Raw genomic sequence first — 27,104 nt, 5'->3', positions numbered from 1 at the left:
TACTACCAAAGGCATTTCATATATGTGACCAAATTTAGTTGTTTAAGAAAGAAAGAGTTCTGCTACCTGAATATACAATTTCTTTGTAAATAATGTATTACAAACCTTATAAAGACGGGAATCAGCCCTGTTGTACTTCTTTGCATTTTCGAACATGATATTCATGTCACCAGCCACTTCACTAACTGTTCCATATTCGCCTCTCTGAAACAATGGTTCCAAAACAATCCAAATTTACATATAATGACTACAACACAAATATCAATTTAAGATATTCTTAAACATAATTTCACAGATGCAAGTTTTTCTGTAAAACTGATGTAGAAAAACATTATTAACTTTGCCATTATTTAAAATTTCCAAAAGATTTTCATCACTCCCTATATACTTCAGACCGCTTTACAGAGCTGAACATTTAACCCATATCAAAGAACAGATAGGTACACTTCTCCTTAGACATAAGAATTTTTTGTCATTAAAAAACTGCCTCCCTTTCAGCATAACCTGTGTGTTAAGACAGTGGGGTTTAAACTTGCCACTCCTACTTGACACAAGTCAGCATCATCCCTCTTGGATTTAAAAGTAATACACAAAATAATCTGAGGACCATGGTGAAAAATCTGGGAAAGACAATATGAATTAGGATCAACTGCTACTTACAACAGAGAAAAGATGGTGAGAAGCAGATGGCACATTTAAAAGTAGACTACATTATTTATGTATAAACATTGTGTGTGTGTGTGTGTGTGTGTGTGTGTGTGTTTTTCTTAATGAGAAGGAGGATTGTGTCTGACAGCTTTGTGTACTTTTCACTGCACTTTTAAATGTTCCTGTCTGCCACTCAATGCCTTGTCTGTCTGTTTAATAGTGATCCACCCTAATTCAAAATGTTGAAGACCATAGCAGTCACATAGACCATTTATTTTGTGCCTTTATATATGAACTGTTGCTTACAGTTTGACATAAAAACAAGCTGAGAATGGCTGTTACACTGTGCCCTTATTCTTGCTTGGAAATTTTCTTTTTACCAATATCCCAAAACTTAGCATCAATATGTGTGACACTGACTAATATTATTTGGGGAAAATAGGGATTAAACCCAACACAGAGTAAACAATTCCAAATAGCTGATCTGTCTGGTGCGACAGAACTCAAAATTAAAGCAGAAACTTCGAATTCCAAATTTACAAGTAATTTGTGTGGAAATATCCTACCATGCTCAAAACCTCAAGAGAGTGATGTAAATAATCATCTCCAGTATCAAAATAACTGAAAATCAGAAAGGTGCTAGGCTCTGAAAAAGAGGACTGAATAAGAGTCTGTAGCTTATCACTTTCTTAGTTTAGCATAGTGATAGGGATGCACCTACCAAAAATCAAGCATCTCAGAGCACACTGGATGATGCTGATACAAATCACTATGAAAAAGGTAAAGTTGGGAACGCTACAAGGACTGTTTATGTTCCGCACACGTGTAATGATTTAGAGACACTTCCTATGATTGCTGACAAGGATGCTGTCAACAATAAAGCAACACACTACAAGATACATGTAAGGAAACCCAGGCAACATTATTAAGGGAGAGGGAACGTGCCCCTAATATTCTACTGACGTATTATCAAAAATTCCTTCAATCAGGTTGGTTCAACATATATTGTTAACATTTTCAGAGTGTTACAGGTACAAACATGTAAGGTGATCTGTGGGAAGGGAATAGACCACTGAAGTGATTGTATGCAAGCTTTTGGTTGGGGGAGAGGTGAGATACGTCACTAAGTTGGCTACACCACTTTTAGCCCTCTCCCTGATGGGTTCATTCTTTTTAAGAATATTGCACCTCCTCACAACAGGTTTACTGGTACTTTTAAAACTTAACTCTCAGTTTCTCCATGTGTGTCCTCAACACATTCAGGTTCAACCTCAGTATGAGAGTAAATTTTCTGTAGAGGTTTTTTCTACATCTTGCCCTTTTTTTTCCTTGCTGCCTAGATTCTGATGTATGGCATGGGAGGTTGAGAGGAGTGACTAGTTTATTTCCTACAACAGACTTCATATCTGATTATTTCTGTGGATGGGTCATCAGTCAAAACAAGCATAGAATATGTCATCTGTCATGTCACCCCCCCCCCCCCACCCCTCCCCCCCACCAACCTGCTCCCATGTTTTGCTGTTATTCATACGTTATCTATCTCTCAGTGTCACTGTTGCTGCTGGTGACGGGACATTTTGGCATGTTGCTTGGTGTTCTTTTGCAAGGGTACTGGCAAACTAAGCACGGTATGAAGTGAATACAGGGTGTTACAAAAAGGTACGGCCAAACTTTCAGGAAACATTCCTCACAAACAAAGAAAGAAAATATGTTATGTGGACATGTGTCCGGAAACGCTTACTTTCCATGTTAGAGCTCATTTTATTACTTCTCTCCAAATCACATTAATCATGGAATGGAAACATACAGCAACAGAACGTACCAGCGGGACTTCAAACACTTTGTTACAGGAAATGTTCAAAATGTCCTCCGTTAGCGAGGATACATGCATCCACCCTCCGTCGCATGGAATCCCTGCTGTGCTGATGCAGCCCTGGAGAATGGCGTATTGTATCACAGCCGTCCACAATACGAGCACGAAGAGTCTCTACATTTGGTACCGGGGTTGCATAGGCAAGAGCTTTCAAATGCCCCCATAAATGAAAGTCAAGAGGGTTGAGGTCAGGAGAGTGTGGAGGCCATGGAATTGGTCTGCCTCTACCAATCCATCGGTCACTGAATCTGTTGTTGCGAAGCGTGCAAACACTTCGACTGAAATGTGCAGGAGCTCCATCGTACATGAACCACATGTTGTGTCGTACTTGTAAAGGCACACATTCTAGCAGCACAGGTAGAGTATCCCGTATGAAATCATGATAACGTGCTCCATTGAGTGTAGGTGGACGAAACTAAAATGAGCTCTAACATGGAAATTAAGCGTTTCCGGACACATGTCCGCATAACAAAGAGACATTTCCAAACGAGGCCATTCCAGCAGCAGCACAAAAATTTATGGCTAACTGTGGGTAGTAGAATTTCATCTGAGGCTTTCAATTATCTCAAGTTCTTTAGAAAAGCACTATACTGATCCAGAGTTCTAAATTTGTATCACAGTCATGAAAAGATACAAGAAGACAACCGCTCGCAGCTAAAAAGTCATTACTTGCTCCACCTCTAGACACACACAAGTCTTCTATCCTTCCCCCAATCAATTGCACAGCCCTTTCTGCTTCCCTCCTCCTCTCCTCTTTTTTGCCCTGCCAGCACAGCCTCCTAACGCTGCACCTAGCAACACACCATTCTCTCCTCACTATGTCCTTCTCAATGCCACCAGCAACACTACAGTACCCTCTGCAATCCCTTACCCTACTATCCTTCCCCCCTCCTGTCTCTGTACCACAATTACTACAGCCTAGAGAATATAGAGCCCACAACAATTGACAGGTATACCACGTCACGAAGCCAGTACCACACCAGGACAATTTCCATGCAGAATCCCGTTGTAACCTTTAAAATTTCACAGATTATGGCCAAGCCCTTATCCCATAGGCTACAGTTACAGACATCATACTTCCACTGTTCAATGTTTGTGCAGGGATCATCGGCTTAGTTAAAGCTGAATTTGTTTCTAGATTTGTGCACCTTTGCATCAGAACATAGTCCACAAACTGATGGAATCACCATCCTTATTGAAAACAGCTTGCATCTGTTATCCCAAGAGCAATGTTCAGAAATCAGTGCAGATTTTATTCAGATTATTATTTCGTGGGGAGGGAGAGGTTGGACAGTATAGATTGAAATTTAATGCAAAGAACAGTGAAGTGAAGATGACAGCAAATGATGAGATGAGACCAGCATCAAACGTAAGTATTAGAGGACAAGGTGAAAGTTTCAAGTACTTGGGGATCAAAAGGAAGATAGCTGGAGGCATGATAAGGAGATCAGTGAAAGGTGAATGCAAGCAGATGGATTCCTGCAGAGGATAAGAAGCCTTGCATGGAGCAAAGATGTACCAGTAACATCAGAAATGTGGGTACTGCAGATAAGCCAAGTGAGCAGCATACAGGCTAGCAAGATGAAATTTCGAAGAGGCAGAATAGTGGGTAGGGTAAGGAATGGCATGGTGAAAAGTAGTGATAAAGAAGCGATTCGAGAGACCATAGAAAAGACATAATTGAAATGGTATGGACATGTTGGCAGGATACCAAGACAAGCTAATGAAATGACAACAGGAGGCAAAAGACCTAGGGAAAAACCAAGACACAGATGCATCATAAGAGTGAAGGCATGTGTGAAGGAGAAAGGCAAATGGAGAAGGAAATATGGTGCGATGACAAGCAAAGACAGAGAGGCGTATGTTCCAAACAAATGCAACAAAGGGCTGCAACATGATTATTATTATTATTGTTGTTGATAACTGGGCGCAATAAAAGGAAAACTTTTGTAGCCAGTGCAAGTAGAATAAGCAGTTACCTCAACTCATATTTACTCAAGCTGTGTAGTGGTGTCTTAATGACTTTGAACCCTCATTCCTAAACAGCATAAATAATAGAGAAATGTTCAAATACTTCTGAAAATGATGGCTGACTAGTCTTGCTTTTCGGGGGCTTGTACTTTTAGAAAAAGAGTGACAGAAGCTGTTTTAGAAGTATGTCATATTTTGGGAAAATTTTTTCACAAACAATTATTCTAAAATAAGGAACATCAGACAGAAGTTACTTACATTTTCAATACAAATGCATATTTCTTTTCCTTATTAATGTTCTCTTCTGGACATCTGTTTTTCCATAAGTGATATAAAACCTGTGTTTTTGACATTAGATCACACTTTATGACCGCAGATTTCACGAAAGCCCAAAACTAAAGAAAGTAACCATCTTGAAAATAAGTTGTATGAGTGAAAATGCTGAAGAATGTTTAAATTTTTTATTCATCCTTCTCAGTTCCTTTCCAGTGTAACATAATCTGCGTAAAATACACAATTTACCAAATTTTATCCAGTTCCACAAAAATTTCGTACTGGGATCTCCATCCAGGGCTGAGTGTGCCATCACGTCTGTAACTTCAGCAGTCAGCCTGTGATGCTGCCAGAGGCAGAGGCAGTCGCAGGCCTCCTTTCACATAGGTTTCACCATTACCCGCCCCAAGCAGGAGTGAGATCACTGCTCACTCCTGTTGCACCTCTGTATCCAGAGACAATGAGTGTGAGCTGTGCGTGTATGAAAGTTTGTCTCTTTTTTTCCAAATCTGGAGGAGGATTTTCTCCAACAGCTTTGTCTACTTTTAAATGTGCCACTCTGCCGCACAATGCCTCCTCAAATGTTAGGAGTGGTAATCTATCCTATTTATATTGTTGTTATTCTACCAGGGAGTTTCCATCGTTTGATATATCAAGGCAAAATGCACAAATAATTCTGAACAGCATTTTTATCCAAGGATTTAAACTAAATAAAAAATCCCCCAAGAGTGTGAAAGAGATAACTAAAATACATTTATTTAAAAAGACAATCAAAGCATAACTCTCAAATGCTGCACATTATATAGTTAAAGATTACACAGAGAACTCACAGTAGGGGTTATTAATACAAAAAAATGTAATTGCTAGTGCAAAATATTAATGTTTCAGCATCTACACCTCATATGGGGATATAGATTCAGTTTCTCAGACAGATAGAAGGGAGCATATGGAGATATAACAGATGTGTGGTACCACTGTTGTGGCCCTAGAGTCCTCTTCAAGTTTGTGGGGTTGGTGTGCAGTGAAAAGCATCAAAATGCTAAATGAGCAATGCACAGTAATTGTTTATGTTATTAAGCTGACTTGTTGCAAGTATGTTCAAATGTCTGAGAACTGCATGTCTTGTGTAACTGAATGAGGTAATATTTTTGTTAAGGCACCGGCCTTAGATTCAGGAGGGTGGAGGCTCCTCCTGTCTTGCCATCCTGTCTAAGGTTGTTCATGTTCCACCAAAAACACTCCAAACAAAAACCAGGATAGTTCCTTCAACAGGATAAGAGCCAATCATTGTCCTGTCCTCCCATTAAACACATCTGTCTATTTATGTGTATTTCCCTATGAATTGTGTTCCCCCTGTACTAAGCTGACTGAAACTATAACACTGTAAAATTATGAAAGGAGCAATAAATTGCTGATACTGCCACTCTTTGCTGTGGTGTAGTTTGCATTTTAGCACCCTCAGTACTTTGTTGGACGGGTCTGCTTGCAACTGATTATTGTGGAAGTAATGTTTACTTTGCAATTATACTTACAGGAGGATGTATCTGTGCTTCCACTGCTGGTCTGCGTCTGAGTGGATATGTCAACACAGGAGGTACTCTTAACCACTGAATGTCACATTCATGCAGCTGCATCGATTTGTATCTTTTTTTTTTCCCCATTCCGCATAAGATTACCCCTTGGGGACTGATCTCCCACACCTTTTTCTTCCTAAATATTTCAGTTTTGATTCTACGTGGCAAGATCATGAGAGCAATTGACACACACCGTAATTTTTTAAGCAATTTTTTTAAAAAAAAGACGTTTTTAACCTTTTTTATTATTTGATTGCAAAGCCAGTTTAAAATCCCTGAAAATTGTCATCTGATCTTTCTTCTTCTTCTTCTTCTTCTTCTTCTTCTTCTTCGCCATTTTCGTTGTCCTATACATATACAGGATGGTCTTCACTGCCATCAAGAGCATTACTTATGCCACACTTCTTGAAAGATTTAACAATAATGCCTTCCCTCACTATAGACCATGACTGTTTTATTCATTGACACACTTCTTTGATTGCAAGTCGTTTTAAGGCTCCCTTCAGTGTGAATTCGTGGTGGGTCTCATCCATCATCCATTTGTTCCAGTCCTCTATCACATACACTTTAAATATTTTATTTATCAAGACATCAAGCAGTTGCGATTGTGAAGTAAATCCTCCCAGAAAAACATCAAGCTATGTATTTCCCTGTCTGAATTTATCTTTCACAGAATTTTTCGACACTGAACTGATCCTGCACAAGAAGAGAAGAATTCACAAGCTGTGACACGGTCACGAATGGAACTGTGACCCAAAAATTTACAACAAACTTCTTTTTTCACATCTATGGTCACAAGTTTGTGACGACAGGTGTCAAATAAAAGAAATTTATTCTAGAGAACTCTTCTTCAATAAAGCACCTTTCTTTCTCTCTCAATCCCTAATTGCATACCAGCATAGTCCATCCAGCCCTTGTCATGTAGTTTAACAACACCACCTGGTGGCATTTCAGAAGTTTCTGGCAATGTTTTGGGCTTGAAAATGTTCACTGGATTATGTTTAATACCATCGGCACAACATGAAAGGACAACAGTGTAGTGCATTATAAATGTCCACTTGTTTTTATAATTACAGTTTTAGCATCTTTCATGGCAACAGTTCTGTTGCTTGGCACACCAAACATCAGAGGAGTTTTGTCCATGTTCACTATTTGGCTTGGTTACACGTGGGTTTCTCTCGATGTTGAATAATAAAGCGATGGAATAATAGTATTTTCTCTTCATACTCTTGTGGCATTTTCTGAGATATTTTGGTTTTGGTTCGCATACTAAGTCCATGATGCTTCATAAACCTGCAGCACCAACAAATTCCGCCCTTAAAGTCTGTTAAGTTCCACTGTAACACTAGCTTACGGGTGTGTATTTGAATCATTTTCATACTAATTTCAATGCCATTTTGTCAGTGTCCTTAAATCCATTTCAATGCATCATCATCTAGTTTTGGTCATTTTGCATTCAATCCTCTTTTGCAGATTTAGTCTTCTTCATTTTCTTTATATTCCAGTTCTTATTTACTAGCCCACCAATCACAAATGGTTTCTTCTGTTGGTGGAGGGGCAAAATGCTGGTGACTACTTTGAAGGTTAGTAAAACTTTGAAACACATATATATTTTGTACGAGCTGTAAATAAATTGTTGCCACTATTAATGTTCCAACCCTCGCGTATTTTGGTATGGATGTACCCTGTGATCGATTACACTCTTACTGTCAGTTGACAACTGCATTTTTCAGTGGTCCACTTGACCCACTAGAGGTTTTTAGATTTTGGGTCAAATCATTTTGGCTGCACCGATGCTAAGGAAATAAATGTACACCAAAGTGAGCTCCCAAATGCTTGTTGTCTTTGTATATCTGAGGGACAGTACAAATACATTTCCGAGATGCTGCCTGCTAACAACTTTTTTCCCCTCAAAAGTCATCCAGATTATCAGCAGACACAAAAAGCAATACCCCTCTCCGATCCAACTGCCAGTACCTGAAGAACACACAAAATGGCAATAAATGATCTCAGAGGCAAACACTGTACCAGGTTCCTTACCTGAAGCTTTTTTCGAATCTGAGAAAGAGATATAGGATTCTTTATCTCCTTATAGTAGTCTGGATAATATCTTCTTGATGGTAATTTCCAAAATGGTTCACTTAAGAGGTGGCCTACAACGAAGAAAAAACAACAGTAAACAAAAGAAAGAAGTTTGTATACCAATTTCAAAATCATAAACCACAATTTACCTTGGTTATTTGTATTGTTCTTTATGGTCTCATACAACTGCCAACGAGGATTGTCAGTGTCCTCTGCAGTATCTTCTTCTATAAGGCCTTCATCTTCAGATTCTTCCTCCTCATCTCTTAAGGCAGCTGTAATGGCAGATAAAGACTGGGACCCTCTAAGCCTCTTACTCCTGAAAATCAAAGTATTTATAATAAATATATAAAAATACATTATGGAAATACAATACATATGTTATAAAATATGAACATGGAGGCTTCAGAGGCTTGGAGAGGCAGTACGAAGTCTTCAGCTAACAGTAATTGCTGTTTAATTACACCAAATTCATGGGAAAGTGGCACCTGTTGAATATCATCATAAATGATATACCACCCTAACAACTTTTTGTTTCTTCTAATTAACAAGAATACTTGCAGCAGCAAGCAAATCCCTTGTTGACAGTTGCACTCACAAAACCTAAACAAAAGTTAGTATCCAATTCCCAACAGCCAATACATTTTATGCCAAGGAAATAGTTACAACTACCAAACCCTCCAAATCAAAAGTGTTTTCGCCAATCTATTTTTTCTTGCTTTTCTTTTTATTTGCATATTTCTTTCTCTCTTTCGTTTTTATTTCTTTCTGGTAGCTCAGTAAGTTGTTCTCATCTCACAAGGAAACCACATGCCTATCAGATTTTTGCAACATTTTTTATATTTATGGTACGCGAGTCCAGAACTAAAAACATCAATTTGCCAAAGCAGCTTGATATAACTCTCAAAAACCAGTGTCACAGATTAAAACCTACGGCTATACATGGGACACAGACAAGCTGGCGGTGGCTCCATTACACTCCACTGGACTCATGGATGCCCATATGAATATTCCCAATATTCACATGTTGGGAACATTCACATGGGCATCTGTGGGTGTAGTGACACTCAAGCAAGGCATTGTGTGGTCAAGGAGTCTCTTACACTGGTTGCAGACGTCATACACCCATTCACGACAATCATGTTTCCCGATGGCAGTGGCATTTTTCAAAAAGACAATGCACGGTGTCACAAGGCCAGGAGTGTGATGGAGTGGTTTGAGAAACACAGTGACAAGTTCAAACTGTTCACAGTAATGAAGATGAAGTACTCATAGCTCCTAAGCAATGCACTGGACAGTCTATGTTCACTAGGCATTTTTGTCTTGTTTTGGTCCATAGTACTACTTCTCAAAATATGGAAAGCAAAGAGCTTGCAGTAGGAGATATTTGTTTCACAGTATAGATGATGAAGTACTCATAGCTCTTAAGGTAATCATTTTACAGCCCTTGTTTACTAGACTTCTTTTTCTTCAAATGATCACTCCTGTCATATCCCAGGGTATTGACCATTCCTCCTGGGACACCCTGTATACATAACATTGAATATTACATAACACAATATTGTTAAATTTATAAGAAAATTCCAGAACCTATTACAAAACATGAAAATGAATTTAAAAAATATATGCAGAAAGCAACATGCAAACTGGCAACCTCTCAAGTAAAATTCCACACCTCTACCCACTACACTATATGTACGAAGTTTCAGTTTAAATCTATGTCTCTGAACTTATAGTGTAATGAAGGCTTTGAACACCAATATATCATTAACTGATATTTAATTACAACTAATTGTACTGCAAATGACACTTTTTGATAAGTTTTCGACATGTTAGTGCCTTTAATTGACATACCTTCACTGGATGCAAATTATATTATTGTCACATCTAAACTGCACCCACATCAGTTTGTAGCATCTTCTCCACTTCCTCTAGGAGTATCCGTCATTCACCCAAGAACAGTGATGAATAATCCTGGTGTCAAATGGTGTTTTACCACAGGCCACTTGGTCTATCTTTCCTCCCTCCACATTTGAAAGTACACAAAAACTGCTGCACGGTGTCCAGCACTCGCCAATGTTGTTCCGTGATCAGGACAGATCCTACTGTCAGTACAATAGTAGCTTCCACCTTGTATTGTCAGTACGCATACTGCAGTGTGATCCTTCACCAATAACATTAAGCTGCCCTTCCTGAACCCTTTCAGCCGTCCCTGCACATATACTTTCAGAGACAAGTTGTGGCTGATTGTGAAAATTACTGATTTGAAGTTCTCCTTGAGCATCTACATTACGGTGATCCCTTATTTTTGGACTTCAATATTTTTGAGTGCCTACCCTCCAGTTCGGTTTGAATGACTCTAAAAAATGGCTGTATAAAATTTCGTTGTTATCAAAACACTGTAACCTATGCTGATCCGAGTGCAAACTCTCTTGAGGAACATGATCTTTCTCAATATTCGCAGATGTTGCGCTGAAGTAACCTCTGCATTTCAGTATGCCCACATGGTGCAGAGTCAGTTGTTTATTTCTTCACTTAAAACTTCCGGGCTGATAGGACGTGGTCGAAGTATAAAACTCTCTCCTGACGTTTCATCTCCGACTGCGGGAGACATCCTCGGAGGTAAAGCGGCGAACTGCGAAGAGAACTCGACAAAGCGCTGATTATATAGGCAGTACAGAGGGCGCCACAGTCGATCACGTGGGGTCGACTATGAGATTGTCTCTGGTAATGCCAACATTCTCGATTGAAAGTAATCAATCGTCACACTTGCGGTGCAACGCTGACATCCAAAATTTTATCCAGTTTAACACCTTCGTCTTTCCTGTTAAAATTATTACGATGTTTATCAATCTCGATAGCCTCTTTATACAAGCATGCATAATAATGTGAGGTTTTTGATATGACGCTCGTCTCGCTGAATTTTATTTCATGATCACCTTCCTGGTAAACATGTTCCGTTACGGCCGATTTATCCGTGTGACCCAGGCGGCAATTCCTCTTATGTTCAACAAGACGGGTGTTCACACTTCTCTTTGTGGTGCCGATGTAAACCTGTCCACAACTACAAGGAATTTTATATACCCCCGGTGTAGTCAAAGGGTCTCGTGCATCTTTTGCCGACCTTAAAAATTCTTTTATTTTTCTGGTGGGTCTGAAAATAGTTTCCACCCCGTACTTGCCTAAAACTTTCCCAATGCGGTCTGTGATCTTACTAATGAACGGAAGAAAAACTTTGCCCTTGGACGACTGTTGTTCGTCGTTACTCCTGATTCTCTGCCTAGAGCAAAGTGCTCGATCTATATCCTTGCTAGAATAGCCATTCTTCACGAACGTTGACCGTAGATGTTCAATCTCATCTTTTAAATAAACAAGTTCACAAAGTTTGTACGCCCTGTCTACCAAAGTGGTGCGAAATCCACCATTTATGTCTTCCTTGGAGTTCGCTGAAATTTTAGTCAGTGTCTTCCTCAGAAGAGATGGGAAGGCATCCTTGGAAATGGTCCCACAAGTGTGTTTCTTACAATCAGTTAATACAGCTCGCCACGCTACTTTCATTGGCCTGAAGAAGCTTACATCGAGCAGTTGGATGAGGTGCGTGCTATTGGGGGGAAGGAGAATGAATGAAATATTGTTCCGCTCACTCTCTTCAATAACACATAAAGACACATGACTGGATAAGTTGTCTCCAATCATGACTGGATAAGTTGTCTCCCTCTTCAAAAAGGGCAAAGCGATTGTAAAGAACCTGTCTTCAAATACTGGCAGGTCAAACCATCCACTTTTGTTCCTACTGAAACGGGTTCCTTGTGGTCCATCTTCTTGCAATGTGCCCACAAATGCTCTGATTTGTAAAGAACATACGGAGGAAGCAGTTTACCATCAGCACTACCATCCAGAATGAGATTTTCACTCTGCAGCGGAGTGTGCACTGATATGAAACTTCCTGACAGGTTAAAAATGCGTGACGGACTGGCACACAGTATTAATCTCCCAGGAAGTTTCATCAGCACTAGCTGCCATCATTATTGAGACACTAGATTTTGATGAGTCACTTTTTCAGCATGCTTACTCCCTCGTTTTGTAATTATCTGCTGCTTGCCTGGATCATCTGACATGTTGGTTTCATCATCATAGTTGATCGTGTTGCTAGGTGGGAGATTTTCCAGCTTTGCCTTGATATTGGAGAAAAACATCTTAACAGTCTCTTTGTTCACCTCTGCACGAGCTCGTTTAATATTTTCGCTTAAGCGAACGGAAAAATCTTCTGACTGTCGTTTGAGGAATAAATGCACCCATTCTTCTCCTGGCAAATTATGAAATTTCTTCTCTGTTCGGCCAGATTTATCAAGGCAGCCTTTAACTAAATATCTAATATCCAATTTAGTAAAGGGAAATCCCCAATGTGCAGCACTCAAGATACCTTGCTTTAACATTTCTTCTTCTTCTTCTTCTACTACTACTACTACTACTACTACTACTACTACTTCTTCATCTTCATTTGGTACTGGCTGTCCTCCCATTTTTTTCGGATGTGCTTCCTGCACTTTATTTTGTAGGGTTGATATAGAAGTACCATACAAATCACATGCTTTTTTGTACGGTAATTTACCCCTCTGAATATCAAGAATAGCTTTATCTAAAAGAACCGTGTCATAATTACACCGTACTGTAGCCTCCTGCTCTTATACGTTCTTGGCATTGTCCAAAATCACCCTACACAGTACACAGTTTTACAAAAACTGTCGTTATTTTATAACCTTGCACAAGAAACTCGACAAACTTTTACAGAAATTGTCTCAATGCTGTTAGCTACTGAGCACATCGACAATTACAGTTACAATATCTTCCCCATCGGCGCAGCAATAGAAAGTTTCCACTTTACGATAATGCATGGATTTTTTACACTGAAACTGTTCGTCAATTATTCACCTAGGGAAACAACTGACGCAAAATAAAAGTTGTGGAAAGCAATAAATGCAATCTTGCGCTTAAAATAACTGGTGCATGGACGTTAAAATAAGTAACTCTTTGTTTCTATGCAGTGGTAAAGAGCACATAAGCCATCATGTCCGAATTTGCCCCGGTGCCTGAAATTACCCCGTTTGACGGAACCATTTGTGTCACACATATTTCCCATTCGCTGTCTAAGATGTTACATCAATAATGAAGCACAAGGGAGCGTGTGTTTTGACAGGCAAGATAAAATCCCAAGTAATTGGATACAAATTACCATTAAATAGACAAATGTTGTAAGTTTTATTCTATAACATAAGGGAAGTAAAATTAACCGTTAGTGAAAGTGCTAATCTTGTGGTTTGCAAATACATTATTTTCGTAAGAAAAAGAGAATTCTGGCAGAGCTATTCAGGATCATTCACAAAAACTTATGAAGTTGCTTTTAGAGTGGAGAAATTTGCAAAGAAAGTGTCAAAATGTTTTTAAGCGTTGTGAAGAGAAGTTAATAAATACTTCAGATAATTATTTGAGTTCACATGCTAGAACTCTACAAACAATCAAGATGGAACAAGGCGGGACGTTTTTACTTCGATAGATACAGCTAGGGCGAAAAGGCTGCCTTGCAGGAATAGACCAAATACTTACTGATAAAGAAGAAGAGGCAAGGCAGAGAAAATTGGAAGAAGAGAAAAGGCAAGTGAAACAAAAGTACAGAACATCTACTTCTAGATCTTCTGCTGTGCTTACTTCATCACCTAATGACTCAACCTTTTTTCACGTTAAGATGAAATTGATGTTGGTGATGGTGAGTTCTGACAACATACTTCTGAGAGTAGTTCATTGAAGAATGCTGCAAGATGATGTAGCAAATATTTCATTACTTAAAAATTAGCATCTGTCTTGGATAGACGCCAGCTGGATGTAAGAGACTCTATATACATACTTCAGATGGCAGCATATGCAACTGGTCGCAATATTGAACAGCTCTGCTTCAAAAAAATATTCAGACAGAAGAAAAGGGGAGAAGTGTCTGAAACAACAAAAAAAGCTTTCAAGAATGATGTTTTGGGATAGTAAACAGTCACCAGAATTAAATGTCTATGACCCAAAAGAAGAAAGACTTCCAATCAGTGCTACATTTGGAGACAGTAAACAGCTCACTGACATTCTAATATTAAACAATGGTTCTGGCAAAGAACAAGCGAATGTTCTTTACGCATTGCAGACAATGTCCAAAATCTCTGCAGCGATACAACTGCCTCGAACACTGGCCATCTTAAGGACTGAGCGAGGTGGCGCAGTGGGTAGCATACTGGACTCGCATTTGGGAGGACGACGGTTCAATCCCGCATCCCGCCATCCTGATTTAGGTTTTCCGTGATTTCCCTAAATCGCTCCAGACAAATGCCGGTATGGTTCCCTGAAAGGGCACGGCCGATTTCCTTCCCCGTCGTTCTCAGATCCGACGAGACCGATGACCTCGCTGTTTGGTCTCTTCCCACAAACAACCCAATCCAACCCAACCCCATCTTAAGGGGCATGTACCTTACCACTACATAAACAGGACAAGGAGTTGTATTTCCCATGCTGTCATCACACTATGAACTCATTTTAAAAAGTGTATTTGAATGTAACATATGTGGTATAACGAGCAGCCCTGACATACCAGTATGTAAACTGGGAAAGTATCAATGTTAGTAATTTTCACACTTCCTAAAGAATTGTGGATCTGTTTTCTAAAGAGTCAAAAATTAATATGTTTTCATGCCTTCAGTGTAACAGAGCTATAAAAGCTCCTCTTCTGGATCCCTGCTTCTTGTAAGATCCGATATCACGAAAGAATAGATTCCATGATTTCAAAGGCAGCCTTAAGGAACTTATGTCATCATTTGTGGTATCTATCATAACAGCTGTCACTCACGCGTTCTTTAATGATGAAGTACATGTAAAAACCAAAAACAAAATGGTTGAAAATTTGGACAGAAAGAATCCAGAACTGGAAAAAGAGATATATACCTTTTTGTGGAGAACTGGATGGACACTCATACGGTAAGTTCAATGTTATTCTGATTACGTTTTATTATTGATTTTAATTTGTTATTTTACATCTCCTAATTCACTTTTGTCCTCATTTCAGAGAAAATATTAGTCTACTTTGTGTCCAGCGAGAGGAAATACCTCTTATTATCTTACCTGAAGATTGTGGACACTAAGTTTCTTCAAGAATGCCCTTCGATATGACAGATTTTCGTTTCATTGCTCTCAACAGTTGCATGTACCAAATCACAGTGATATGTAAAGCCTTTAACCAAGAATATGTCACTTACTTTTATTATCATAAACTGTACCAAAGCAATGCATTTACAAGTAGTCTTTAACATGCTGCTAGTTTGAAACATTATACCGGATGTCTCACCTAACTCTGCTACCTCAAATGTATCTGGAACAACAAAAGATATTCAAAAACAGTTTTCACCAGCATGAACGTATGGCAGGGGCTTAGGAAACCAAATACTATGCTAAATTTTAAAGTGTAAACAAATACTTTTTTTCAACACAAACTTGCGTATTTTTAAATGGACACCCCCTATTATGATTTTTGTGATTTTTCATGCTATTGATTGCATACGAAAGAATAGGGGGTGTCGAACTGAAAATACGCAAGTTTGTGTTGAAAATAGTATTTTTTTACGTTTTAAAATTTTGCATAGTATTTGGTTTCCTAAGCCCCTGTTGTATGTTCATGCTGGTGAAAACCATTTTTGAATATCTGTTGTTGTTCCAGAGATATTTGAGGTGGCAGAGTTAGGTGAGACACACTGTATTTGAACAGCATGTGCGTTATAATATAAAAACCACAAAATACAGGCTTTGACCAAAAAAAAAAAACTCAAATACTGAATATCGTAAGTTCTGCTTATGACTTGTGATCTTGCATTTCACTGGTCAAGTTCCTCTCCAGCAAGAAAAAATCTGACATATCTGATTCTACTATCCACACATGGGAATGTGTCTGTATCATATGCTGTACCATGCAATACAAACACACATCTAAGAGAAAACAATTGTACACAGCCTCTACTGGAACCTTATCTTGGGCAGCATTGTGAGATTACAGACTGGCTACTCAAACTTGGAAAAATTCCCTCAGAATTCCAGATGTGAGGAGGAAGATTGCTTTCAAGAAGTTCCTGATAAATTAATGGTGAGTGGAAAAGAAGGGGAGGAGAGTCAGCTGAGCTACATACCAGCCATAAGCAGTAGTTTATATGGAATAATGATCAATATATATTACACAAGTAAGTGCACAATGCATGTGCCACTAAAACTCTGAAGTGAGTCCTGATATGATGAAGCGAGTTATATGGTGTGGTAGCTCTCTATCTCCCATCCATGAAGAAGGTTCCCGTTTTTACCTTAAAGGTGTCCTTTTGAAGATATAAGGGCTGGGAAGTTTTGTCCTACAAAAATTTCTAAAACATTCCAGAACATTTGAGTGAATTTGAGAACATACCACAACACAATGATCCGTGGTGATTTGGAATGTTGGGAATAGTCTGGAACATTTGGGAAGATTCTAGAACACTCCTAAACATTGCGGACAACTCAAAGCCTTTTTGTATGTTTTGGAATTTGCCACAGGTGGGGCTACCCACCGTTAGGTGTATATAAAGCAAGACACATCGTGAGTTCGAACATCAATTTCTTATCAGTGAGGAAGGAAGGAACTGGAAAAGTAGTGCAGTGAGTGAACAAAAAAGAACAGTGTGAATAGTCAAAGTGATGCAGCGACTGAACATAAATCGAAAATAAAGTGTGACAAGTGTGTGAAGTGTACTTAATGTATTTGTAAATAAAAAGTTGATTCAATTTATATTTTAGATAATGCGCAAATGTAAAAGAGGTCTTGCCAATTCTGAAGCAAAATGGTGAAAATAAGAACAGAGGAAAAATGAAACAGACACAGAGCTCAAAGCATGTTTAAGTTCCCAACGAACGACAATGAACACCATGACAAGCAGAGAAACCAAAGAACAATGAAATGATGGACTGAACAATCAAGAATTGTGACACAATCTAATAATAAAAGACTGTGAACTTAACCCAGTCACGAAAATATCATCCTCTGAGAAGTACAGACAAGGGTAAGTAAACAGTACAACCTCACAAATGACGCATTCCACTACAGCCCAACAAAAGAATATAACAAAGACAAACATGTCATAATCACAAAAATGTGTAACATCTGCCAATTTTGCAATGCAAAAAAAATTCTGTTTCATGAATGGAAAAATTCGATTACCATCACTGGAAACATCTCCGCAAGGAATTTTTACATTACATGACAGGGAAAATTCAGAATCAAAACACTTTCTTCAAAATGTAAGTGTGTACAATGCCTGCTTCCAAATGACTTCTTTTGATATCTGTTCGATCAATACTAACAAAGATGAAATTGACTTTTTTTTCCCATTCAAGGACAAATCTATCACAACATGGGATCATTACCACCACCACCACCCATCGAAGACCATAAATTTCTGCAAGTACATTTCATCAGAAATAAAGAATCAGAAATTGATCAACAATGCACAAGTACCAGCGGATCAAGATGGCGCTGATAGAGAAAGTACGTGTAGGTTCAGCTCCCAGTTATGAAGATAAAAGTAATAGTAATTGTAAATTGTGTATCAGAAAAGTTCGTAAAGGAATTCAGTGTAGAACCTGCAAGTACTGGTTTCATGAAAATTGCTGCAAGATCAACTTAAAACTCGTAACTGATGACTATTTGTGGACCTGTGGGCCGTGCGTAGCAGCCGCGTGTAAAAGTAAATTTTCAAACATTATCAAAAATAAGGACGAAATAATCCGAATGCTACAAACCGATATGGAAGTGCTAGAAGTGAAATACGCTGTCCTCCAAGACCGATGTACAGCTCTACAAAACAGTAGTGCTTCGACAGTGTGTGTAGATCGGTGTTATGTACGTCGTGAAAACGTAACCGTCGACGACGCCACATTTATATACAAGAAAGGAAACCCACAAGTGAATAAAGAAGCCTCAACAGTGGACAAAGTTCAGTGCTTGATAAACCGTGATAATTCAAATAACAAAAACAGTGCATCTAAAATTGTAGTTGACGGCAACATGTGTACACAAAACACACGTGGTTGCGTAAGAAAAAGTTCCGACCGCGTACGTAAACTAACACAACGGAAAAATAACGGAAAAATATTTGGAGACAGTCATGCTCGCAATATTTCGACATGCATGTCGAACTCCACTCAAGATGGTTCGTGTATATCAGCAATTGTTAAACCAGGAGCAAAATTCGTGAATGTGGTAGAAGACATACACACAGAATGTGCTAAATTCACGGAAAAAAGACTGTGTTGCGATAATCGCAGGAGCAAACGATGTTTATTGCAACGAGGCCAGCACTTTCATTAAAAAGCTACTCGTATTGCTGCAGTTATTACAGCATACAAACATAATACTAACAACTGTGCCCACGAGATATGACCTGGCAGACTGGTCTTGTGTGAACAGAGAAATTCGCCTAACGAATAGTAAACTGAAACACTTTTGCACTATAAAGTTTACGAATGTGACACTACTGGATACAGACAGGTATGAGAGACACTGCTTCACAAAGCAGGGACTACATCTAAATCAGTTTGGCAAAAATAAACTAGCAGCAGACATTGGAAAAGCTTTTCATGAAATAATAGGCCTAAACAACAACGATCATGAAAGCAGACCAGTCATAGCCCTAACTAACGAGGGAAACTAGTGAGCTGGGCCAACTCTAGCAGGATTTGGTCCAGTAACAAAAATCTGCAACAAGTAATTAATAAACAAACGAAAGTTCACTCAAACAGCAATACAATTAAAGACAAACAAAAGCTAACAGTGTTTCATCAGAACATAAGAGGCCTATACTGCAAGCTGGATCAGTTCACAGCAAATATAGAAGACACAAAAGGTATAAACAGTGCCCACATTCTGTGTCTAACAGAACACCACATCACTGCTGGTATTGAAGTGGTCCCTATTCCCAGCTATGTTTTGGCAACGTCTTATTGCAGGAACTATATGGACAAAGGAGGAGTAGCTGTATATGTAAAAAAACAATGTCTTGTTCACGGCAATAGATGTACAAAGATCTTGCTTTTAGCTACATTTTGAAGTATGTGCTATAGAGGTGCCAGACACTGTCTCCAGATCAACAGTTGTGGCAGTTTACAGGGCACCATCTGGTAATTTTAAAGTGTTTGTTAAACAATTAGATACTCTTTTGTTGTACTTAAGTAGAAAAAATAGGGGCATGGTAGTTGTTGGGGATTTTAACATAGATTTCTTGGTTAATTCTCCCTGCAAGGTGGAGTTTGAAAATTTCATGGGCACGTACAACCTTGTTCCCGTGGTTAGCTCGCCCACCAGAACCACAACCTCTTCCAGTACTCTCATTGATAACATTTTTGTTGATCAGAGTAAAGTCAACCACATTAATATTGAAATGGTTATAAATGGTCTGTCTGACCATGACGGACGAGTTACTTTCAACAGCTTGGGAATTCCTCTGAGTGACACCTCACTTAGATGGAAAACAGTAAGGAAAATAAGTGAGGAAGCTATTCAAACGTTCAGATCATGTCTTCAGCATACTGACTGGACACCTGTTTATCTAGCAGAAACTGCTAATTCAAAATACAATTTATTCACAAATGAGATAGCAGGTACCTTTGAAAGTGTATTTCCAAAAAAGTCATACAGGGTCCAACCTGCTAGGTCTGCAAAAAAAAACCATGGCTCACTAAGGGCATCATAGCTTCCTGTCAGAGAAAAAGACAACTCTACATAGCATCAATGACTTCTAACAACCCTGCTCAGCTAAAACATTATAAACTCTACTGTAAAATTCTTGCCAAAGTAATTAAAAACTCTAAAAGTATGTGTATAGCATCTGAAATTACTAGTTCTGAAAATAAAATTAAAACAATCTGGAATGTGATGAAGAGAGAAACAGGGACTGTAAACTACACCAAAGACAAAAATATTGTTTTAACTGTTGACAACTCAGAGATAACTAATAGTGAGGAAATTGCTGAAATCTTTAACCAACATTTTTTAACTGTCCCAACACAGATAGGTTGCCATGGTTCTGTAGATAAAGCTGCCTGTATAATGAAAAATTATTTTCCAGAACCTTTCAGTCAAATAAGTGTGTTTCCCATTATTGCCAATGAAATCAAAAAAAAATCATACAGTCTTTGAAAAATAAACATTCTGCTGGTATCGACGATATTTCAAGCAAGCTGTTGAAGGCTTGCTGTAGTGAAGTGGCCGAAGTTTTGTCTCACATCTGCAACACATCCATGCAACAAGGAGTGTTTCCAGACAGAATGAAATACTCTGTTGTCAGGCCCCTGTACAAAGCAGGGGATGCTACAAATGTGTCAAACTATCGCCCTATCTCTCTATTAACAACATTTTCAAAAGTCATAGAAAAAGCTCTGTACAACAGGATTGTGGCACACCTTGGTGACCTGAACATCATTAACAGTCAGCAGTTTGGGTTTCAAAAGGGAGTTTCAATAGATAACGCAATTTTCTCATTCACAAATGATGTTCTAGTGTCTATAAACAGCAAGAGGCTGCCAATTGATGTCTTATGCGACCTATCAAAGGCGTTCGACTCTGTAGATCACCAGATACTCTTCAAGAAGGCCTGTCATTATGGAATTACAGGACCTGTAGGGAACTGGTTAAAATCGTACCTCGAAAATAGGAAGCAGAAGATTATTCTAGATGTTTCAGATAGTGCATCACAATATATAGTGGACTCTGAGTGGGGAATTGTGCAGCATGGAGTGCCACAGGGATCAGTGCTTGGGCCCTTGCTGTTCCTCATATACACTCCTGGAAATGGAAAAAAGAACACATTGACACCGGTGTGTCAGACCCACCATACTTGCTCCGGACACTGCGAGAGGGCTGTACAAGCAATGATCACACGCACGGCACAGCGGACACACCAGGAACCGCGGTGTTGGCCGTCGAATGGCGCTAGCTGCGCAGCATTTGTGCACCGCCGCCATCAGTGTCAGCCAGTTTGCCGTGGCATACGGAGCTCCATCGCAATCTTTAACACTGGTAGCATGCCGCGACAGTGTGGACGTGAACCGTATGTGCAGTTGACGGACTTTGAGCGAGGGCGTATAGTGGGCATGCGGGAGGCCGGGTGGACGCACCGCCGAATTGCTCAACACGTGGGGCGTGAGGTCTCCACAGTACATCGATGTTGTCGCCAGTGGTCGGCGGAAGGTGCACGTGCCCGTCCACCTGGGACCGGACCGCAGCGACGCACGGATGCACGCCAAGACCGTAGGATCCTACGCAGTGCCGTAGGGGACCGCACCGCCACTTCCCAGCAAATTAGGGACACTGTTGCTCCTGGGGTATCGGCGAGGACCATTCGCAACCGTCTCCATGAAGCTGGGCTACGGTCCCGCACACCGTTAGGCCGTCTTCCGCTCACGCCCCAACATCGTGCAGCCCGCCTCCAGTGGTGTCGCGACAGGCGTGAATGGAGGGACGTATGGAGACGTGTCGTCTTCAGCGATGAGAGTCGCTTCTGCCTTGGTGCCAATGATGGTCGTATGCGTGTTTGGCGCCGTGCAGGTGAGCGCCACAATCAGGACTGCATACGACCGAGGCACACAGGGCCAACACCCGGCATCATGGTGTGGGGAGCGATCTCCTACACCGGCCGTACACCACTGGTGGTCGTCGAGGGGACACTGAATAGTGCACGGTACATCCAAACCGCCATCGAACCCATCGTTCTACCATTCCTAGACCGGCAAGGGAACTTGCTGTTCCAACAGGACAATGCACGTCCGCATGTATCCCGTGCCACCCAACGTGCTCTAGAAGGTGTAAGTCAACTACCCTGGCCAGCAAGATCTCCGGATCTGTCCCCCATTGAGCATGTTTGGGACTGGATGAAGCGTCGTCTCACGCGGTCTGCACGTCCAGCACGAACGCTGGTCCAACTGAGGCGCCAGGTGAAAATGGCATGGCAAGCCGTTCCACGGGACTACATCCAGCATCTCTACGATCGTCTCCATGGGAGAATAGCAGCCTGCATTGCTGCGAAAGGTGGATATACACTGTACTAGTGCCGACATTGTGCATGCTCTGTTGCCTGTGTCTATGTGCCTGTGGTTCTGTCAGTGTGATCATGTGATGTATCTGACCCCAGGAATGTGTCAATAAAGTTTCCCCTTCCTGGGACAATGAATTCACGGTGTTCTTATTTCAATATCCAGGAGTGTATGTTAATGACCTGCCTTTATCCATCAATAAGCAGTGTAAATTTACACTGTTCGCTGACGATACAGGCATTGTGGTGGATAATGTGTCAACTACTGACTTAGAATCCGAGGTCAATGATATCCTTAAAGAAGTTCTGGGTTGGTTTAGTATTAACTCCCTTTCAATAAACCCGAAAAAAACCAATTTTATCCAGTTCCAGACAACCCACAAAAACCCAAAAGAAATAGTTATCACACAGAATGATCAGATGATAAAGCAAGTGTACTTATCAAAATTCCTAGGTGTATACGTGGACAGTAGGCTGAACTGGGAACATCACGTTCTACAAACACTAAAACGGCTGACGTCGGCAACATTTGCTTTACGAATTTTGTCACGCTTCAATGACATTACCATCTCAAAGTCAGCTTACTTTGGCTATTTTCATTCAGTCATGTGTTATGGCATCATATTCTGGGGCAATACACCTGCTGCAAAGAAAATCCTCACAGCACAAAAAAGAGCAATAAGAATCATTTGTGGTGTACCCCCATGAACCTCATGTCGAAATCTTTTTAAACGACTTGAAATACTGACAGCAACATCTCAGTACATATATTCACTGATGTGCTTCATAATAAATAACCCCACTCTGTATGAAACGAATTGCCTACATCATGAACATAACACCAGAAGAAAAGAGGATTTCCACTGTGAGTTAAAGAACTTGACACTTATTCAGAAAGGGGTAAAGTACGCTAGAACGAAAATTTTCAATTCCCTACCCAACAGCATCAAAAGTATAAGGAGTAGTACATCAGTATTTAAACGTAGCTTGAAAAATTATTTACTTGAGACCTCACTTTATTCACTAGAGGAATTCTTTCAGAGAAATAAGTAAAACCCAGATTTGAAAGATGTTTTTAAATTTTTTGGCACTGTTTACTGTTAAACTAAGGTAATAATGCCCTAATGTAAAAATTCCTGTTTTTCTCATTTCCATTTTTGGGTCACTTTTAAACCCAAAGTGGGAAGTTTTGATTACTGTTCAAGGTTAAAATAAATGCAATAATGCCCTAAATATGAAACTGCTATCTTCACATTTATGTTGACTAGTTTTTAAGCTACTAAGTATGACTTTTGTGCACTGTTATTAATACTATAACAATGTCTTTATTCTATGTATTTTATTATGTATATTGACACGTTCCACATCTGAGTGACTTGCTCACATGTACAGATCTATGGAACAAGTATATAAATAAATAAATAAATAAATAAATAAATAAAGACAAGAAGTAGTCCAACATCTTACACAAATACAATCAACTGATTCACATATTCTAAACAGCACTAGATCAAATGATTCCTGATGACTATTAAGTTATAATTCGAACTGACAAAAGACCACACAGAGAATGTGAACAATTTAATGCAGCTCAGATAGACAAAGTCGCCATTGTAGCTATGGACCATGAAAACACAAGCTGTGACAATTGTACAATGAAGAAGAGAAGCACTACAACACACTGCAGAGACACCATTCATATGATACCCTCCAATATCCACTAATATTTCTGCACAGAGAGGACAGATATCATTTTAATGTGAAACAAATAAAACATGAAACAGGCGTAGAAACAAAAACAAAAAAAAAGTGAATTCCAAGGAGTTCTACGATTACGACTTACTGATCAGAGGCAATAAAACATACAACCACATTCTCAACACTCGCCGTTTATCCCAGCAATTCCTGGTAGATATGTACGCAAAAATAGAAGTGAAACAGTGATTTAAATAAGACTTAATAAGAAGCAACTATTCTCTGAAGAATACATCCCCCTTCGAGATGCAATCATTGTCAGTTTACAAGCCTAATTCTCATCATTTGCGCGAGGTATTACTATTTTGTTTCAATATGTAGAAAACGGCGGCTAAGTCTCATTGAATGCTCTCAAGTACATATAGTAAGGACGCTATTAGTGAAAGGAACATGTCTTGAGTGGTTTCAACACTTCAAGAACGGTTATTTTAACGTCGTAGACCGGCGTAGTGGTGGAAAAGAGAATGTTTTCAAAGATGCAGAACTGGAGACATTGCTGAGTGAAGACTCGTGTCAAACTCAAAAGAACTGGCATGATTAGTGGGAGTGACACAGCAAGCCATTTCAAAACGTCTCAATGCTTTGTGCATGATTCAGAAAGAAGGAACTTGGGTCTCATGTGAGCTGAAACCAAGAGACGTTGAACAGTGTTGGTGTGTTCGTGAACAGTTGCTTCAGAGGCAAAAACTGACGGGATTTCTGCGTCACATTGTGATCGGGGACAAAAAATGGGTTCATTATGATAACCCTAAATGCAAAAAATTACGGGGATATACCGGCCATGCTTCCACGTCAAATGCTAAAACTAATATTCACCGCTCCAAGATCATGCTCTGCATTTGGTAGGACCAGCTCAGCGTCGTGTACTATGAAGTGTTAGAACCAAGGTGCTACTTACTGAACACAATTAATGCGTTTGAGCAGAGCATTAAAAGACAAATAGCCGCAATACACAAGAGGCACGATAAAATGATTTTGCAGCACAACAATGCTCAACCCCACGTTGCAAAAGAGGTCAATACGTACTTGGAAACTTTAAAATGGGAAGTCCTACCCCACCCGCTGTATTCTCCAGACATTGCTCCCTCCGACTATCACCTGTTTAGATCAATGGCGCATTGCCTGGCTGACCAACACTTCCAATCTCATGAAGAATACAAATTTGATCGATTCATGGATTGCTTCAAAAGATGAACATTTTTTTCGACGCGGGATTCGTACACTGCCCGAAAGATGGTAGAAAGTAGTGGCCAGCGATGGAAAATACTTTAAATGATACATGTGTAATCAATTTGTTTCATTAAAGCCTCAAATGTTGGGGAAAAAACAGCAGAAGCAAAGTCGTACACCTTGTACAAAAGAAAATATGGACAACCTGATCTCTTCATAACAGTCACATTCAGCTCGTTGCAGCCAGAAATCAAAAAACAACTAAGATACAGACAAGCCCCCATGAATTGACACCACATAACAGCCCTAGATTTCCGACAAAAACAAATGAGATTTATTGAAGTCATCACAAAATACCGCATCTCTGGAACTATTAGGTGCTGGATGTACACAACTGAATGGCAAAAATGAGGACTGCCTCAACTCAAACAATCTCATACGTCTTCACAACAGAATTCATCCCCCAGATATTGACAAAATCATCCAAGCTGATTATCCCAATCCACAAGAAGACCCGGAACTGTACAACATAGCAGTGAAAAACATGTTCCATGGCCCAAAACCATACTTCCACGACAAACAAAACAGAGTTGATGGCTATCCCAAATACAAAATACGATCGCCCAGAAACAGTGGCTTCACAGAAAAAACACCAATATGAAGCAACAATGAACTGGAAATAAATAATAAGTGGTTAAATGAAACAACAAGTTTACTGTTACCAGTCATTGTTTTATTTATTTCCACAACACATTTCAAAAGTTTAAACCTCCATCATCGGGTGGATTTACATTAGTTAGTATGACATTTGCGTGTGTGTTGTGTTACAATTTTTTGGAGGAGCTTGTGGCACTGTTTACAGTGGCCACAGGTTCCTTTCGCTGTCTTTAACACATGACACGTATACTGTCGTATTTGTAAACAAATATGGCAAGCTCCTCCAAAAAATCGTAAAACACACACACATCATACTAACTAATGTAAATCCACCCGATGGTGGAGGTTTAAGCCTTTGAAACGCGTTGTGGAAATAAATAAAACGGTGACTGGTAACAGTAAACTTGTTGTTTCATTTAATGTCAATAACAGTCACGGTAAAGTCTAACCTAAAACGTTCACATTTAAAAATAATAAGTGGGTAGTACCATACACCACACTACTTACCAAAATGTTCCAAACACACATAAATGCAAAATACTTCAATTCAGTGAAATCCATCGAATATGTCTGCAAGTATGTGAAAAAAAGGCAGTGACATGGCATATTTCAAACGGCCAAAGACAGCAAACAACAAAACAGGAACAACGAGATCGTCACATGCCAAATGAGATGAGACATCAACAGTAATGAAGCGGAGTGGCTGTTTTCTGATTCTCCCATACACAAACATGAACCAACTGTGCAACATCTACCAGTGCATTTGGAGAGTGGACAGTGAGTTTACTTCACAAAAGACACACCAGAAAAATTGGAAGTGAACCATCTCAAAATACAAAATTAACAGCTTTTTACCAACTATTCAATAAGCACCCATCAATGAAAATTTTTACTATATGTCGACATCCCTAGCTATTATACATGGAACACAACAAGAAAAATCTTTCAACAATGAGAACAAGAAATTCCAGT

General features: G+C 39.5%; 1 protein-coding gene across 1 annotated transcript in view; it reads right to left on the bottom strand.

The window, feature by feature from the left end:
* Positions 1-27,104, bottom strand: part of LOC126412869 (protein polybromo-1) — a 325,260-nt gene that overhangs the window by 218,720 nt on the left and 79,436 nt on the right. Inside the window, 3 exon segments of the mRNA XM_050082745.1 lie at positions 106-204; positions 8,380-8,492; positions 8,571-8,740. Coding sequence (XP_049938702.1) covers positions 106-204; positions 8,380-8,492; positions 8,571-8,740 — 382 coding nt within the window.

The sequence above is a fragment of the Schistocerca serialis genome, chromosome 7 (genome assembly GCF_023864345.2).
Source record: "Schistocerca serialis cubense isolate TAMUIC-IGC-003099 chromosome 7, iqSchSeri2.2, whole genome shotgun sequence".
Classification (NCBI taxonomy): Eukaryota; Metazoa; Arthropoda; class Insecta; order Orthoptera; family Acrididae; genus Schistocerca; species Schistocerca serialis.
The sequence above is the reverse complement of the archived record's forward strand: the minus strand, read 5'-3'. Positions and strand labels throughout refer to the sequence as shown.